Below are 16,464 nucleotides of genomic sequence, written 5' to 3'. Positions count from 1 at the left end.
AGTGACGTGGTTAGCAGCGGAGAGATACGTTTGCCGTCTTTTATTTTTGTGTATGTTATTTGATGCGAGAAGCATTTATATTTGATTGCGTGAGTTTGATAATTATAATTTTAAAATTATTACACTGTACCCCATTGCATTTTATTTAAAAATACCTTGTTTATTTTCTTGTTTCTTTTTTCTATTTTTACCCTTTACCGGGTATCCAACATAAGAACCCTAATGCTGATTAAAAAATTAAAAATCCTAATGATTCAGAAGATATTCGAAAAAATCCAAAACTGTGAATTTTCGTTTTTATTTTTTCTGCGCATATTTCTTACCTGATTTTAAAATAATTAGCAATCCGATGTGATCCGAATTAAAATAAATATTAAAAACGGTTATAATTATTTTCCTTATTTCTGATGTTGACATGTAGTATACCATCTAGGGTAAATATATAATAGAAGTAATATTAAGTGCAATTCTAAAAAATATAACTATTGCAGGCAAGTGTTCTTTTTGTTTTATTTAACTTTGTCAAATATTATATATGCCTTTTAAATTAAATATTCTAAAATATGTCTAATATTCATTGTAACAACTATTTTTTTTTAATTGAAAGTTTACCCATTTACCCTATTTACTTTTTATTACCCTATTTCTCCTGTGCTATTATTAAGAAATTTATTTTGCATGCTAATTTTTAATTTCCCTATTAACATGGCTTTCCATAATATTGTTTATATTAGTTTTATTCTTATTTATAAACAATTTATAATAAGTAATAATATTGGTAAACAAAATTTGCCACTTGCCGAAAAACCATAATCTAAAAAATTAATATCTAAATTTTATTATTGCACGATGCACGCCGCCCATGGTTTTACGTAAAATTACCGTTTATTTGCTGTCGGTGCGGGCTTCAAGGTTTTTGAGACCGTCGTCGATTTATGAATGGAAACGGGGAGAGATAACCTACTGGTTGTTATAGTATACTGTGCCCGAATTTTAAATGAATTTAGACATAACTTTTGCGATGCACTGTATGTATGTACCGAAATCTGACATGCCATTTTATGACACTGTAAAAAGTGATGTTGCACCTGAAAATTATATTTCAGAGACAGAAAATGACTTTGACTGATTAAAATAAAAAATTTTTGTTCGTTGTATTTTTTTTGCTTTATCCTACGTTTTTTGCGTATAGATGTAACTCGTCCCGTTTTTGCAAATAAAATTTTTTGAGGATAATGGTTTTTATTTGTACAATTAATTTTACGTAAAAATAAAATGTTCTCTGTAAACAAACACATGCAATGTGATTTACCGCCTTTTTGCCTTAAATCCTTAATTGCAAAACTTGATATAGAAAATGTAACAATACACTTACCTAAGCGGTTGGTTACGTTTAAATAACCACCAGACGGCAGCAGCGTAACTAAAATCGTCCCGTCTGTAGCTATGTCGACGCTGGCGTCGTTATGGATTTTACACTCGCCTACAACGACGTTTTTCAATGCTGGAAATTACAGATTTTTCATTTTACCAAAAATGCACAAAAAAATTAGTGGAAGCCATGGACAAAACTCGATTAAAAAAAAAAATTATGGTCTAGTAATAGATAAGTATTTAAATTTAAAAATATGAAGATTCTTGTATTTCAGACACACTTCAAATTCAAGTTTTTCAATTTGAATTTTAACCATGTATTACTTAGTAACCATCAAAAATGAGCTTCAAAATTATCAAAAATTAAAAAACCATTCTTAATAAGCATAAAGGTCAACTCCCTTTTAGTGAATTGTTTAATTAGGGTGTCAATTTTATTCAGTCACAGAGTTTTGGTTAACGGTGAAACTTTATCTCTCTTACTCTTGTCACAGGGATAACTCAATTGAATCTCACTGATTTTTTTAATTCATAATACTTGAATTGCTACAACTTACAATTACTGATGGTCGGCACCATCCAATTCGAGATCTCCCACGCTTGAATCCTATGGTTCGGGGTTGCAGTTGTGATCATGTCGCTATCGTAAATTTGCTCGCGCTGTAGATCGTCCAGGTCCGCGTCGAACGGATTTACGCTCGCGTAAAGCGGGTGCAGGAATCGCGGCCTAAATAGACCAACTCGCGGATTCGATCTGCAAGAATTAAAAAAATATTAAAATTTTTTAATTATTAATGTAAATAAAGGACAGTAAAGAGCGAATGTTTGCTAGGGTACAGGGCAACAAATAAAAGACGTTATTATTTGTTGAACGACGTTTAGATCCTAGTGTACAACCTATTAAGGTAGATTAAAATAAATCTTTCATAAATCCTGATACTCGTTCTGATTCTAATTCTTGTCTTGACCATATTCTTGTAATACAAAAATCAAAAAAATACTCATCTGAATTTTAAATCTTTTATTTGAGAAGAAGGTATTACGGACCGTATGTCTATTTCTATAAAAAATAAAATCACACAAAATAATGAAAGTCAATAATATTTAACGGAGTAATAAACATGATTAGATTTAAGCAATGCTTAAAGCGCAATTTGATTGGTCTTTGTTTATGACTGAAATAAACATTCGAACTGCAAGTAATCTTTTCCTTGAATCATACAATAATATAATGTCAGATTGTACAAAAACCTCACCTTTTACAAGTTCATTTAGTCATAAGAAAATGAAAAACATGATTGCATTTGCATAAACAGTGCCGTTGCGTTAATTCTTGTATTTGTATTCTGTGCTCTAAAATTAAAATTAAAAAAAAAAAAAGGCACGCTACTGTCGCTAATTGCACGTTATTAGGGGACAAAACTTGGCGCAGCTTTGAAACAGATGGTATACCTTTCCTTAGCTAGACAAACTCTAACTTCTAAATAATTTTTATACATTAGTCATACCAAACCCAAGCGGTATACCAAAACTTATTTCAAAAGAACATCGATTAATCATTGTTCATGCTAGAGGAAAAAATGGTTTTGTTAAAAGACCGTTTTTACTTATATTTTGCTGAGGTAAGATATGAAAAAAAAGTAAACTGTGTTTATATTTATTAATTATAGCATATTTTAGGTTCTAAAAGTGACTATTATCATGACAATATGAATCATGAAATGGGTAGAAACCCAATTACTTCTTATCTTAGTTTTGGACAAGGCATCTTACCATAATGTACAAGTAGAAAAGAATAAGGAGTATAATTTACAACATGATGAAAAAGGGACAAAAACAGAACGTGAAATAATTTTTCAAAATAAAACATTTTATTCAATAAAGTGCAAACTTGACGTACTCATGGAAAGTCACGGGCATTCCACTTTACGGTTGCCTCCATACAGTCCAGAATTGAACCCCATTGAAAAAATCTGGGCCATTATTAAAAACTTGGTAGCTAGCAGAAATACAATTTTTAAGTTGGCAGATGTAGAAGCTTTGACAAGGCGAAAATTTGCAGAAGTATCTATCGATGAATGGAGAAGCATTTGTGAGCATGTCGATACAATTGTAGAAAAATATATAAAAGACCATAATCTGAACTGATGAAACTTTAGATTCCCTAAAAGTTATTGTAAACGCTGGTTCATTAGATGAAGATCTGGAAACGAGTTAACCGACCAGTCAATGACCAGCAATTTGGACATTTTATCAGATAGTAAATAATTTAATAATATATGCATTACATACATTACATATTATGTAGAATTTTATGAGAAATTTTACTTACCCTTATTTGGAGTTTTATTTTTAATATAAACAATTATTGCATTTGTTTAATAGCTGAGGAAAAGAAATAGATGATTTAAAACATTTTTATTTCAAGAGATTTTTAAGAACATATTGTTGAATGATGATTAGATTAATGAATAACAAATAATGTTGGCATCATAATGCGTATAAAAAAAAAACAAATTTCTTTAATATGTATTGTAAACGATATTTTGTGGATCCAAGGTAATATATGTATGTAAAGCTAACGCTTATATCCACATATTACGTAAAACTAAAGCAAAGAAAAAGATAAATTTATTTAACAATATTTTAAACCCCATTTAATTAATAATATCTTAACACATTACACCCTCCGGCACTGGTTGTGTCGTCATAAACTATCTGCTATATTATACACATAACGATAGCCAGCTTCTCTCATTTTATGGACTCAAGTTTGCATTTTTAGCCTGAAGAAAATGCAATAAATAACCAACAAAGAATAACGTCTTTTAATTGCTTAACTTTCATTGCTTAGTAAAATCCAAGGACGATATCACAGTAATGAGATTCTCAAATAAATGTTACCTTAGCTGAGAAAACGTATCGGCGAAGTTCTGTCGTGACAACATGCGCTGCTCGAAAGCAACCGGCACGTCGTTCACTTGAACCGATGGAATGTTCCAGGGCCGAGTGGCGGTGGCGGGCGGCGCGAGCGTGTTGACCGGGGGCGGTTCGACGGCCGCGGACGCGGCGGGTAACCGCCGACTGGGCGGCACAAGCGTGATATAAGGGTGGCTGCGGTACACGTTGTTGCCGCTGTTACTACTGCTACCGCCTGCGCCGCTACTCGACGGTTGATTGGGCGGAGGCGGTGCGGCAGACGACTGCGACGTCGCGTAAAGCCAGAAACCTGGGGAGGGAGTGTAGCTGGAACGTTCCGGATTGTTCGAGGATTCGTTACGGTTAAGGAATCGCTCTGGGGAGTCGTCGGGTTCGTCCTGATCCGTATCGCTGACGTAAATATTAAATAGTTAATTAATCAGTTTATCGCCAGTTATACAGTCAACTCTCGTTTATTACAACTCTCGCCAGATGCAACGCGATACGATTAGGTTTCGCTAGTTATGGCGCTGTTAGAGCGAGTGCTGTGCATTGACCAATCAAGTGCGACAGATGCGCTGTCGCGTTGAAATGAGAGGCAGAGTGAGGAGTTGCATAAACGAGAGTCTACTTTTTAAAGATTCTCCAAAATATATAGAGTAACATAAAAATATATTTTCTTAAATTAACCCAACGGTTGATAAAGTTATTTGTTCGGGAGATTTTAATATACATTTATTAAATATAGATTTAATTTTTTTAATGGATTAGGGCTGTTTCAAGCAATTATAAATTCCCTTACGCAAACAACTAACTCTACATCCTCTCTCATAGAATATATGGTTTTAACTAATAGTGAAAAGGGAACTTTTAAGGTAGATTTTTGGTTATTACGACCTAATTTCTTGTAATTTAAATGTTAAGGTAAAAAAAGTTAAACCTGAGTTTAAAACACACTGACATTTGAATGCTTTAGATCCTACTCAATTTTATTCACATTTAGTGTCGATATACCTGGTGTTTTTTTAAATATTGCGACAAATTTCAGAAGCCAATTTCCATGCCCAAACACGGCTCTGAATGTTGTCGCAAAATTAAAATAGGACATCCTAAGTATTTTAGATTTTCTACTGTGGGGTGGTAAAATTGTAGGAAATAAACCACTTTTTTCGCACAATGTATCAAATGTAATCATGTATACATGTATTCGAATTTTTTACCGGAAAAACTAGAAAAAAATACTGTAAATAGAGTGATAAAAGTACTTGATTAAGTTATATGAAGTGGTATCTTAAGATAATCAGATTTAGGTGTTATGGCTAATCACCGTGCATCGGGAGAAAATTACCAAGAGACCAATTCAGAAATATTTTTTATTACAAGAAAAACCAGTGGCGTAGGGTAGACCGGGGATAAAAGTGCCACGGAGAAAAAGTGCCACTTGCCGCCATTTCTTTAAATTAACCGAAATGTGCTCGACACTAACATTCTAAGATCAGTCCTATAGCGCCGCCCATGCATTCAGTGTTCTAGTAGCCGTGTAAGCGAAATGACGCATCATTTTGTGTTTTGTTCCCTACAACGTAAAAATTTGCCTGAATTTGAAAATTATTTTTTGTTCGGAAGAAGCTATTTTTCATCGAATTTAAACCAGATAAGTTTGCTCTGATACCTTATTGATTCTATTTTCATATAGTGCTGCCAAATCTTCAAATTTCAGATAGTTTTTTTTGTTATAATCAATAGTTTTGGAAAAAAACAAGTTGGGGTGTGACACACACGTTCTATGTGGCATTTTTTACCCCACTATGCAAAATGATTAATTAAATATTTTTTTTTTCAGAATGGGAACTTATGCCAGGAAAACTGGGAGGGGGCAAACTTCTTTAGAAGAAATGCATCGCGCAGCTGATCTTGTTACACAAAATGGACAGTCCATAAGGTCGGTAGCCAAAGATCTTGGGAGATGTAGAGTCTCTTTGAATAGATTTATTCAGCGACGCAACACCGATCCAGACAGAACCTTTGGATATAGATCAGCACGTAGGGTTTTTAATGATGAGGAAGAGACAGCACTTAGTAAATATTTAGTACAGTCTGCACAAATATACTTCGGTTTAACTCCAAAAGAAGTGCGTCAACTAGCATACGAGTGTGCAGTCCAATTTAATAAAGATATGCCAAACTCATTGCAACAAAACAAACAAGCAGGAGCTGACTGATCTCCAGCGTTTCTAAAAAGAAACCCATGACTTTCTATTCGAACACCTGAGGCCACTAGTTTGGGAAGGGCAACATCTTTTAACAAGAAAAATGTAACCGATTTTTTCGACAAATTAAATGATGTTTTGGAGGGCTACTCATTCACTGCTTCCTCCATATGGAATACAGATGAAACTGGAGTTTCAACAGTCTTGAAACCTCCAAAGATTGTAGGAGTGAAGGGGTCAAGGCAAGTCGGTGCTCTTACTTCAGGCGAAAGGGGTCCAAATGTAACACCTACAACAGCAGTTTCTGCAAGTGGGCTTTGTATACCATCTATGTTTTTATTTCCCCGAAAGAATTATAAAGATTATTTTATTCGGGGTGGACCAACCGACTGTATTGGTACAGCAAATTCATCCGGATGGATGACAGAATATAGCTTCCTATTGTTCATGAGGCATTTCATTAAACATGTGAAGCCGACAAAGCAATCACCAGTCCTTCTGTTGTTAGTCGCATTTAGCTATATCAGTGTTAAATTTGGCGAAATATAATGGCATTGTTTTATTATCATTTCCGCCCCACTGCTCGCATCAGCTGCAAGCATTAGATGTGGGTGTATACGGCCCGTTCAAGAAATACCTATCTTCTGCCCAAGATGCCTGGATGAGAAGTAATGCCGGAAAGAATATTACAATTTATGATATTCCATCGATTGTTAATTCAGCTTACCCCCTAGCGATGTGTCCTAACAATATCATAAATTCTTTTAAAAAGAGTGGCATTTTTCCTTATAATCGGGACGTATTCTCAGACATTGATTTTGCTCCAGCATATGTCACAGATCGACCAGTTCCCCTTAACGGAAATGACAATCAGGACAACCAAGTTCTTGAGAATGAACCACAAGTCGTCAATGAAAATCTTCAAGGACTCATTTTTGATGAATCTTCTCAACAACCCAATGAAAATAGTCAATATCCTGCCCTTAATGAAAATGACCAACCGCAAAATAAAGAATGTAAAAAAAATATAAACAATGCCGAAAATCCAATTGCTGGACCATCTAACATTGATAATCTGCCAGGAAAGAAAACATTTTCTCCACACATAGTAAAACCCGTTCCCAAAGCAGGACCTCGAACAGGATCGACAAAGGACAGAAAACGTAGATATACCGCTGTGCTCCCAGACACTCCCGAGAAGGACGTCCTAGAGCAGGAACAGGCAACAATAAGTCAGAAAAAGATGAAACAAGTTAAACAAAAGGCAAAACAAGTTAAAAAAAAGGGTTTACTCAAGCAAGAAGAATCAACCCCATGCATGGGGTAAAAAGTGCCATTTGCCAGAATCCATAAAAACTGATAATACCAGTCTTTTTCTTCACGTTACATTTTTGTGGCACGCCAGTTTATTAACTTAAGGTTACAGTTACCACAGGAACCAAAAATGAAAAAAAGTGACCTCTCAAAGTTTTTTAAAACCAATTTTTACTAGAAATGGCACTTTTATCCCCGGTCTACCCTACTCTTTTCTTTAAAAAAAAAATATTCTCTTTAAAGCCCCATGAACGCCAATGGCGAATACAAAAATTTAAATTGTGTATAGAGAAAACGCTATTGACGCTTAGAAATTGCGTACCAATTTTCAGAAAAATATCAATTAAAACAAATTTATCGAAAAGAGTAAGTTTTTTGTAGTGTAAAATCTAGAACGTTTAAGGAATTGAAAAAATGCCCTGTATATAGCTTAAACAATATTGATAGTAAGGTAGCTTTCATACGTTGAAAACATTAATATCTTATTAAATCTACATGTGTCATATATTACACGTCACTCTTATTGCTATTAAAAAAAGATAGAATTAAGACATTCGCAAAGTATAAAAAGACAAAGCTTGCGACTGATTAGATAAACTACAAAACTTTTAAGAATATTTTTAGTACAGCTATCAGAATAAAAAATATATTTTTTTATTTAGTTTGATAAGAAAAAACTTGATGATCTTTAAGCCCATATTAACAAACTAAACTATACAATAGTAATATAGAACAATAATAATTTTATAACCAACATAATTATCTACCAATTTTTATTTTTCATTCAATAAATTACATTGAACTACTTAAGATTGTATCGCAGATTAAAACTACAGCCACTGGAAGAGTTCTACTTGATATATGTTATTAACTGCACCTTTACAGAAGGAGTATTTCTAAAAATGTGGAAAAAGGCACTTATTGTACCACTATCAAAAAGTAGTTCTATTGAAAATATCACGCAACTACGTCGTACTAGTATTTTACCTACGTTTCCAAAGATTTTAGATAGAGTACTACACAATCATTTAGGTGAATATTTTTCCTTAAAAAAAGGTCATTTCTTTGACTCAGTCCGAGTTTAAAACAGCTACAGTAAGGCTCTCTTTATGTATTGATACCCTAAGTCAATTTTTTTTTGATATTTTATACGTTACGTTGGTTTAACAAATAATGCGGTATAAGTATCGAGTCGAGAGTTGAGCTGTTTCCTATAATGCAAATTTATCTAGTTTTCAATTTACACGAGCCGTATTCCACATACTATACCCATATAGTTTTTTTATAGCTATATATTTTCTTTATTTATTTTAATTAAAAAATATAGTTGAAAATTACCTAATCTATTTAGTTATTATGTATTTGTTCCCTTTTTTTCTAAATAAATAATGTACATAAAATACGAGATGTTTTGATGATTTTTATTCTTTATTGTCTTTACTAACTCCATATATTTGTAAATTAATTTATTGTTAATGAAACCAATAAAATAAAATTATTTTTTTTTCTCTTTTAGCCTTGATAAAGACGAAAAATAAACAACGTCGAAACTAATTAAAAACTAGATGTTTGATTTGTTGTCTTTAATCCCGCTATTTATATTTTACCATATAATTGAGGGACACTATACTCTGTCACCATACAATTATTATTAGAAAATTAAATAGCCCAAATTATACCATGAATTTCTATTAAATTAGGGTCACATTTTTAAGAAATAAGTAAGAAACATAAGTAGAATGTAGTGTTTACCTCCGATGGCTAACAACCCGTAAGGATTTACTTTTATTGTCCCTTGCCGGTAGTGAACAATAATTCAATCTAGGAAAATATGATCTGATGTTAATAATAATGATTCCTGATTCTCGAAATATTTAATTTAACAACGCACATTCATTAATTCACATGTTACATTACTAAGATTAGATTTGCATGTAACAGCCCCCTGAAGACAAATTTCTGATTTCCTAGTATAATCCTCACCTGTTATTATTACTACTAATCGCGTCCCTCCTTTCTCTGGCCTCCCTGGAGGTTGACGGCTGATTTCTGGTCGTTTCCTCGTCCCTCTCGGAATACCGGGAGATCAAGTCATTGATGGTGCTATAAAAGGAGTCTATATAGTCGGACATTCCCCCGCTCGTGGAAGCCCCACTTCCGCCCGCCTCCTGACTATTTAGGTTATGCATTCGGCCAATGGTCCTCAAACACCGATCGATTATACCCAGTAACTGTCTTCTATCCGTCGCTTGGCGACTCATTATGGCACTTCTACGCGCCTCGTATATATGGTTTAAGGACATATACCCGATTCGCATGGTCATTCCCATCACTTTTAGACTTCTGCTTATTACGGCTGTTCCCTCGCTGTACCTGAAGAAACAGTGAAAATAATCACACATTTGAAATCAGAGGTGTACATAAACCATCAACAATGCTTAATAAAATATTTTTACAAGACTTTATTTTAGTGAGGCATTGTCAACAACATTTTTACAGGTGATCTAAATATAAATATAAAGAATGATGATTGTGTGGCTGATACCTATCATTAATGTACCAAAATGGTTTCATTTCTTTTTTATTAACTAAGCAACAAGAGTTACTACGGACGGTGTATTGATCACTTGTTTATTAATAGAAATTAACTATCAAAATCATTAATTTTAAACTGGGGTATACAAGACCATTACCCGTTAAAAATAAATAAAAACTTAAATCAAGGACCGAGCATATCAGTAAACAAAAAACGAAACGCGTAACCCTTAAATAGACGCTTGATTATGAAACTTGGACTTTGAGTTTACTTTCTCCTCCCCTTTGCTCATATACTTAAGTCTCTTTGGGAATGATGGATGATTATTTTGAATTCAGTAAACAAAACCAAGCAAACACTAACATATTATGAACATATCGACTATCCACTTTTTAAAGACAAAAGGACACAGGACTGGACACAGTTTATGACACCGAAGACCGTGAATTAGCAACCGAGTATTTTATGAAGATATTTGAGAATTGCTTAAAACAAGCTAAAACAAAAAAAATAATAGGGAGCCTGGTAATAAGGAACTGCGTTTTGGCGCTCTTTTTTTGTTTTGGTAAGGAGAACTGGTAACAGTGTAAATTATTACCTGGTAACAAAAGTAGTTACCATCACGGCTGGTCGGTTATGAATTGTGATAATATATTTATCATTTTCTGGTCTGCTATTTTCTCATTTTTGTTTTAGTTGACTTTTGAATGGTAACAAGTTTTGTATGGTAAAAAAATCATTAAAAAGCTTTTTGTTAAAGTTAAATTTTGTTTAAATAAAGTTTATAGAAATTAATATTGGATAATTGTGGAATAACATTTCCCACATATGACTCAGATTTCATATGTATATATCTAATTGCTGCAGCACCTATAAAGAAACATATTAATTTTCTTCTTTACTGTTGTATTTATTCAGCTATTTTATTATTAAATTTACTGGCATTTTTTTTGTCATATTGCATTTGAAAATAAACATTATTATTATTATTTACCAATACAAGTAGCTAAAATGGTAAAATAATCTTGATCTTGAAGAAGTAGATCTGCAGTAATATAATCTTCATCTTCCTGACTTCTTTTGAAACATATTTGTTTACTATATATATAATTTTATAACATTATTGTTTATTTATGTAGTGTGAAGTTTATGTATGGTTTTTTAGTGTTTTTTATTTAAGTTTTTAGTTTTTTTTTTGACTAATATTTTGATTTTAGGCCTGATGATGCGCTAGCTAAAGCGAAACACGTGTAGCCTGTGATTATAATATTTTGTGAGACTGTGACTTCGTGTTTTCTTTGTTTTCGTCAAACCTAGAGGTAATTATTAAGTAAACAAACAATTTGAGCGCGTATTGGTGTTTTCCGTTTGCAAATTAGAGGTTTTGGCGACCGGTAATGTACGGTCATCGGCGGATGACATATTCCTTACCACCCCGTTACCAGAAAACGTAACCTGGTAAACACTAAAACTATTGTTTGACATAAAACAAGACTAACCTGCCCTGCAACATTTGAGTATAAATAGTCTCGACCCTCGCCACTAAATTATACGGATCCAAATTGAATTCCGAGGCCGACGGAATGGAATCGACAATTTGAAGGAGCAACAACTCGGTCAAGAGGAGCAACATGGCAAAGACGCCGTGCAGCTGCGTCCTTAAGGCGATCGGGATGCCGCCGCTGCCCAATTCTTCCATAAATCGGGTGACACCGTCCACGACAAGGCTCAAGGTGTGCCTCGCCGTGTACCTACAAAAGAAGAAAGAGAGAAGAGCGATTGTTGAGGGAAACGTGGCCGATTTCGGCCCTTTCTTCTTTTACCTGGAGGCGCCGTCGCGCGTCACCGGATCGCTGCGGAGGCGTCTCAGGTTTTCCGCCCCCGTCGCCTCCCCCAGGACCCTCGTCATTCGGAGCAGGCACCCGTGCAGTCTCATGGCCAACATGTGCTCCCGCAGGTCCACGGACGGGGTCGTCGTTCCGTCGTTGGAACCCGACGTCGATGCATTGTTCTGGGAGGCACACGTAAAGGCGCGCACCTGGTCCGTCAGGGTTCGCTCCAATCTATCATCGAGCACAATTAGGCCATTACCATGTTTACACACAACCATTAATGCGCATTAGCGAATAAAACGCATGTATTGTGTAGACACCCGTAAACCGTTTTAGCGTTTCTAATTCGCATTATTTTATAACGTTTTAAATATGTGGATGATTTCGCTGTTATGTGCATTAAGGTTCCGTCTAAAAGGTCCAAATTTGCATACATTTTCAATGCTGCCAAGTAACAAAAATGCGAAAACCCAGATGGGCAGAAAAATGTTCATTCTGATTTTGTTGTGGTGTGCCTTTCGCACATTGAAAGGCTAGAATTAGCCTTGCCAGTTTGTTTGCTTGCCTCCGATGCAATGATGTCAAATGCTTATGTAGAAATGGCAAAAAAAACACACTTTATAATATGATAAAAATTTGTCACTTATTTTGACAGGCGTAACAATACTATTCCTCTTTAATAAAATATGAAGCATTTTTTTAAATAAAATATCATAAGATATGTGGTCACAAGTCACACAACACAGGCCAACCGAGCTCTTTTGCAAGAGAAGTTTCCAGGACGTTTAATTTGAAGATTAGGTGATATCTATTGGCCACCAAGATCCTGTGATCTCACACATTTGGATTTTTTTTTGTGGGGCTATGCGCAAGATCGTGTCTACGCCAATAACCCTCAAACTCTTCAACAACTTAAAGCCAACATTCGTGAAGTTCTAGCCGATATATCACCTGAAATGTGCCAAAAAGTGATGTGTGAAAATTGAAATTTTCTTAAAAGGATTGAAGCTTAGAACATTGAAAGGCTAGAATTAGTAAACAACAACTTTGTTTGAGTCCAACATGTGCACAGGGGTGCAAGAGGGGTGTTTTGTTTACAAACATATTTGCCGATTCTCTGTTGTCAAGTCGACGCAAATTTCCAACGGAGGAAATTTTTAGCTATATTTTAACAACCATTATAACGTTAATTTAATTTATTTGTGTTGTATTTTATAGGAAATTTAAAATAAAAAGTATAAATACTACAATTAACCTATTTTAAGAATAAATATAATATCCTTAAGCAAAAAAAAAAACAAAATTATAAACATTCTTATCCCTAAAACTGCTTCTAAAAAATTTGAAGCGACAACACCGTAGCTTAAGCGCCTGAGCCATACGCGTAGTGTCATCTGTCAAACGACTTTTTGTTTATTTTCGGGATTCGTGTATTTTCTTTAATTTTCGGTTTCAAAAGGAAAAAGGCCACATTTTAGTGTTTTTTTAAATTGCTAGGATGGGAAAAATTTGTGTCGTTTGTGCCGCATCATGATAAAAAGGTGATTCAAGCCGATCTTTTCACAAGTAAGTACCGATACTTTCATAACATCACATCATGGGGTAACCATCATCATAAACGTAGAATAGGGGATCTTATAGATATAAACCTAATAAAAACTTGAATGTGAAAGTGTGCGTAAAATACCAAAATATTCATATTTTTAAATCTAAATATTTTTTTGAACATATTTATCTATCAATAGGCTATAAAAAATATAAAACTAGAATTTTGTCCCTGGTTTTATTACAGGATTTTATGTTTTTTTTTGTTGTTTTGGCAGAAAGAAGGCATACCTAATACCCATGTACCTATCTATGTATAGTTATGTTTTTTTAATATAGACATTAGGTAGATAGATGAAATTACTAATTTTTTATTGCTTTTAAAGAATTTTGAAATTTATTTAGATATTGATATCTATGTATAAAGTTAATTTTGTCTTTCCCTAAAATTTGGTCGATAATTTTTTTTGTTTTACCATATTGCAACTTACAATAATATATATAGTAATTGGCACCACATATTAATTCATTACTGTAATTTTTTTTGCTTTTTGATTAAATATCAAATACTTATTATAGACTGCCTAATATATGCCCAAAGGGAACAATGGATTTCATTAATGGAAATCAACACAATTAAACAGAACATATTTGTTTGTTCAGATCACATCCTTTGAAGTGATTTCTTATATAAGGAAGATAATATTATCAGTAGCCCGACTATAAAACAAATCAGCTCTACCTCAAAGATAATTTTTTTTAAATATATTTTTCTAGTATAAAAAAATCATCACAAAAAGGATTAGTGTTACTCATATAAGCTTTATTTATAACTAATACTAATTAAATTAGGTAAGTGTGTAAAACTATTTTTTTACTAGGATTTCTGATGCACTGGTTAAAAACACAGCAGCGAATAATTTAGTTAATTTACCAGGTATTTATCCTTCAAAGCTGCAGGGGCAGCTTTCCTGAAGAGTGCAAAAACTTCTTTAGCTTCCAAAATGGTATATAGTACAAACAGTGAAGCTAATATAGATAAGTATGGATAATTAAAATAGATTAATATTTTTGATACACCAAATTTTGTATAATTACAGATCTGATCATTCATCATCAACAATAACTGCATCTGAGATTAATAGTTCTACAGTAATCGTGGGGTCTAGGTCAACAATTACTATTTCTCATCCAAGCCCTTTTTGTTTAACTGGTACACATTCCCTGACTCTGCCAAGGAAAAGGGAAAAATACACTCAAAATAGACTACTAGTTTTTTGCCATGTATTATCCTATTCTATATATCTTATGTAAAAGTGATATAGTATTTTATTGTGTTATATTTGTTTAATATTAAAATATTTAATATTAATTAAATGTATGATATTACAAAGATTCTTTATAATAACATACATTTTTTTAATTTTGGTAATACTATATTTTTATGTATATTATTCTAGGGTAAAATCAAAATGATATCCTGAGGACCTAAGCACTGATGATTCCACCGTTTTAAAAGCTAAATCACATGTCACCAAATTATAGAAAAAAAAATAAAGAAAATTAAAATTCGAAGATTGCAACAAACAAATTTGCGCCAAAAAAATTGAATTAGATCTCAAGTCATTATTAAAATACTTAAGAAATAATAACATGATTTTCGAAAAAGCCCAACATACTACATATTTTATTTGACTTGTAAAAGTACTTGTTTGTATATTACTACTAATAAACTATCTAATCTATTGTACATAGTCTTTATTCTTAGGTAAGCTTTGTTTTTTAGTATAAATTAATATGATATAATAATTGGTATTAGGTATTATATAGGTCACTATTAAATGTCTCAAAACCATCATACAGGCTAAATACTCATAATAAAAATCTTATAACCTACAAAAAGCTGCAACTCCTTCACAATTTGAACATCCTTGTAGTTTTAACTTTTTCCAATGAAGCAATACTGCCCCTTTGAAAAAGTCAGCACCATAGAAGTATATATTATGTGATATAAGTAAGTGATGTAAAACTGAGTTTTGTCCAATATAACAATAACAATAAAATTTTGCAAAATGTTAAAAATGTGTGTCTTAAAACATGATTTATTAAGAAATCTATAATATTATATTAATAAAATATTTAATTTCCATAAAAATGCTGCCTTTTATTAGGACCTCCCTCTAATGAAGTCCGTTAAAAAAAAACACATAAATAGCTCATAAATGGTAATATTACTTATAGTCAAACTCTTTAATAATTAATAAAAATTTATCAGGTAAATATTTGTTGACGACGTCACTGGTAAAGAGTGCTTGTATCGGTGACATCAACAATGCGATCGAGCGGCGTTGCGATGCCATTACCGTTTTCTCGTTTCTTCGTACTTTATTTTCATTTATTTAACGTATATTGACTTCAATATATTCGATATCTTAATAAATTTATTTTTAAAAAAAGCTTGATATTTTATTAAAGGGGAGCAGTAGTATTGTTTTGTGCCTTCGGAAACAACTGAAAATTTTTATGCTATTATAAAGTGATTTTTGCCATTTCTCTATAAGCATTTGGCATCATTGCATCAGAGATGTTGCAAGCAAACAAACCTGCCCATAGTTCCACGGCATGCTACTTCTAGCCTTTCAATGTTCTAAGGATTGAAGTTTGTCAGAGGTCCCGCGGTGGATATTTAAATGATATTGTGTTTTACATATAATGGAATGATTCAAGCTTTAAA

At 33.1% G+C, this 16,464-nt stretch overlaps 1 protein-coding gene across 4 annotated transcripts in view; it reads right to left on the bottom strand.

The window, feature by feature from the left end:
• The window catches only part of LOC126744130 (uncharacterized), a 67,408-nt gene that overhangs the window by 3,763 nt on the left and 47,181 nt on the right, over positions 1-16,464 (bottom strand). For all 4 annotated transcript variants that reach the window (XM_050451471.1, XM_050451472.1, XM_050451474.1 and 1 more), the window contains 6 exons: positions 12,177-12,416; positions 11,853-12,104; positions 9,801-10,190; positions 4,279-4,704; positions 1,932-2,128; positions 1,376-1,504 (listed from right to left, as the gene is read on the bottom strand). In XM_050451471.1, the coding sequence (XP_050307428.1) occupies positions 1,376-1,504; positions 1,932-2,128; positions 4,279-4,704; positions 9,801-10,190; positions 11,853-12,104; positions 12,177-12,416 (1,634 nt within the window). The remainder of the gene's footprint in view (positions 1-1,375; positions 1,505-1,931; positions 2,129-4,278; positions 4,705-9,800; positions 10,191-11,852; positions 12,105-12,176; positions 12,417-16,464) is intronic.

Source organism: Anthonomus grandis, chromosome 13 (assembly GCF_022605725.1).
Source record: "Anthonomus grandis grandis chromosome 13, icAntGran1.3, whole genome shotgun sequence".
Taxonomy (NCBI): domain Eukaryota; kingdom Metazoa; phylum Arthropoda; class Insecta; order Coleoptera; family Curculionidae; genus Anthonomus; species Anthonomus grandis.
This window is presented reverse-complemented; position numbering and strand designations above follow the sequence as displayed.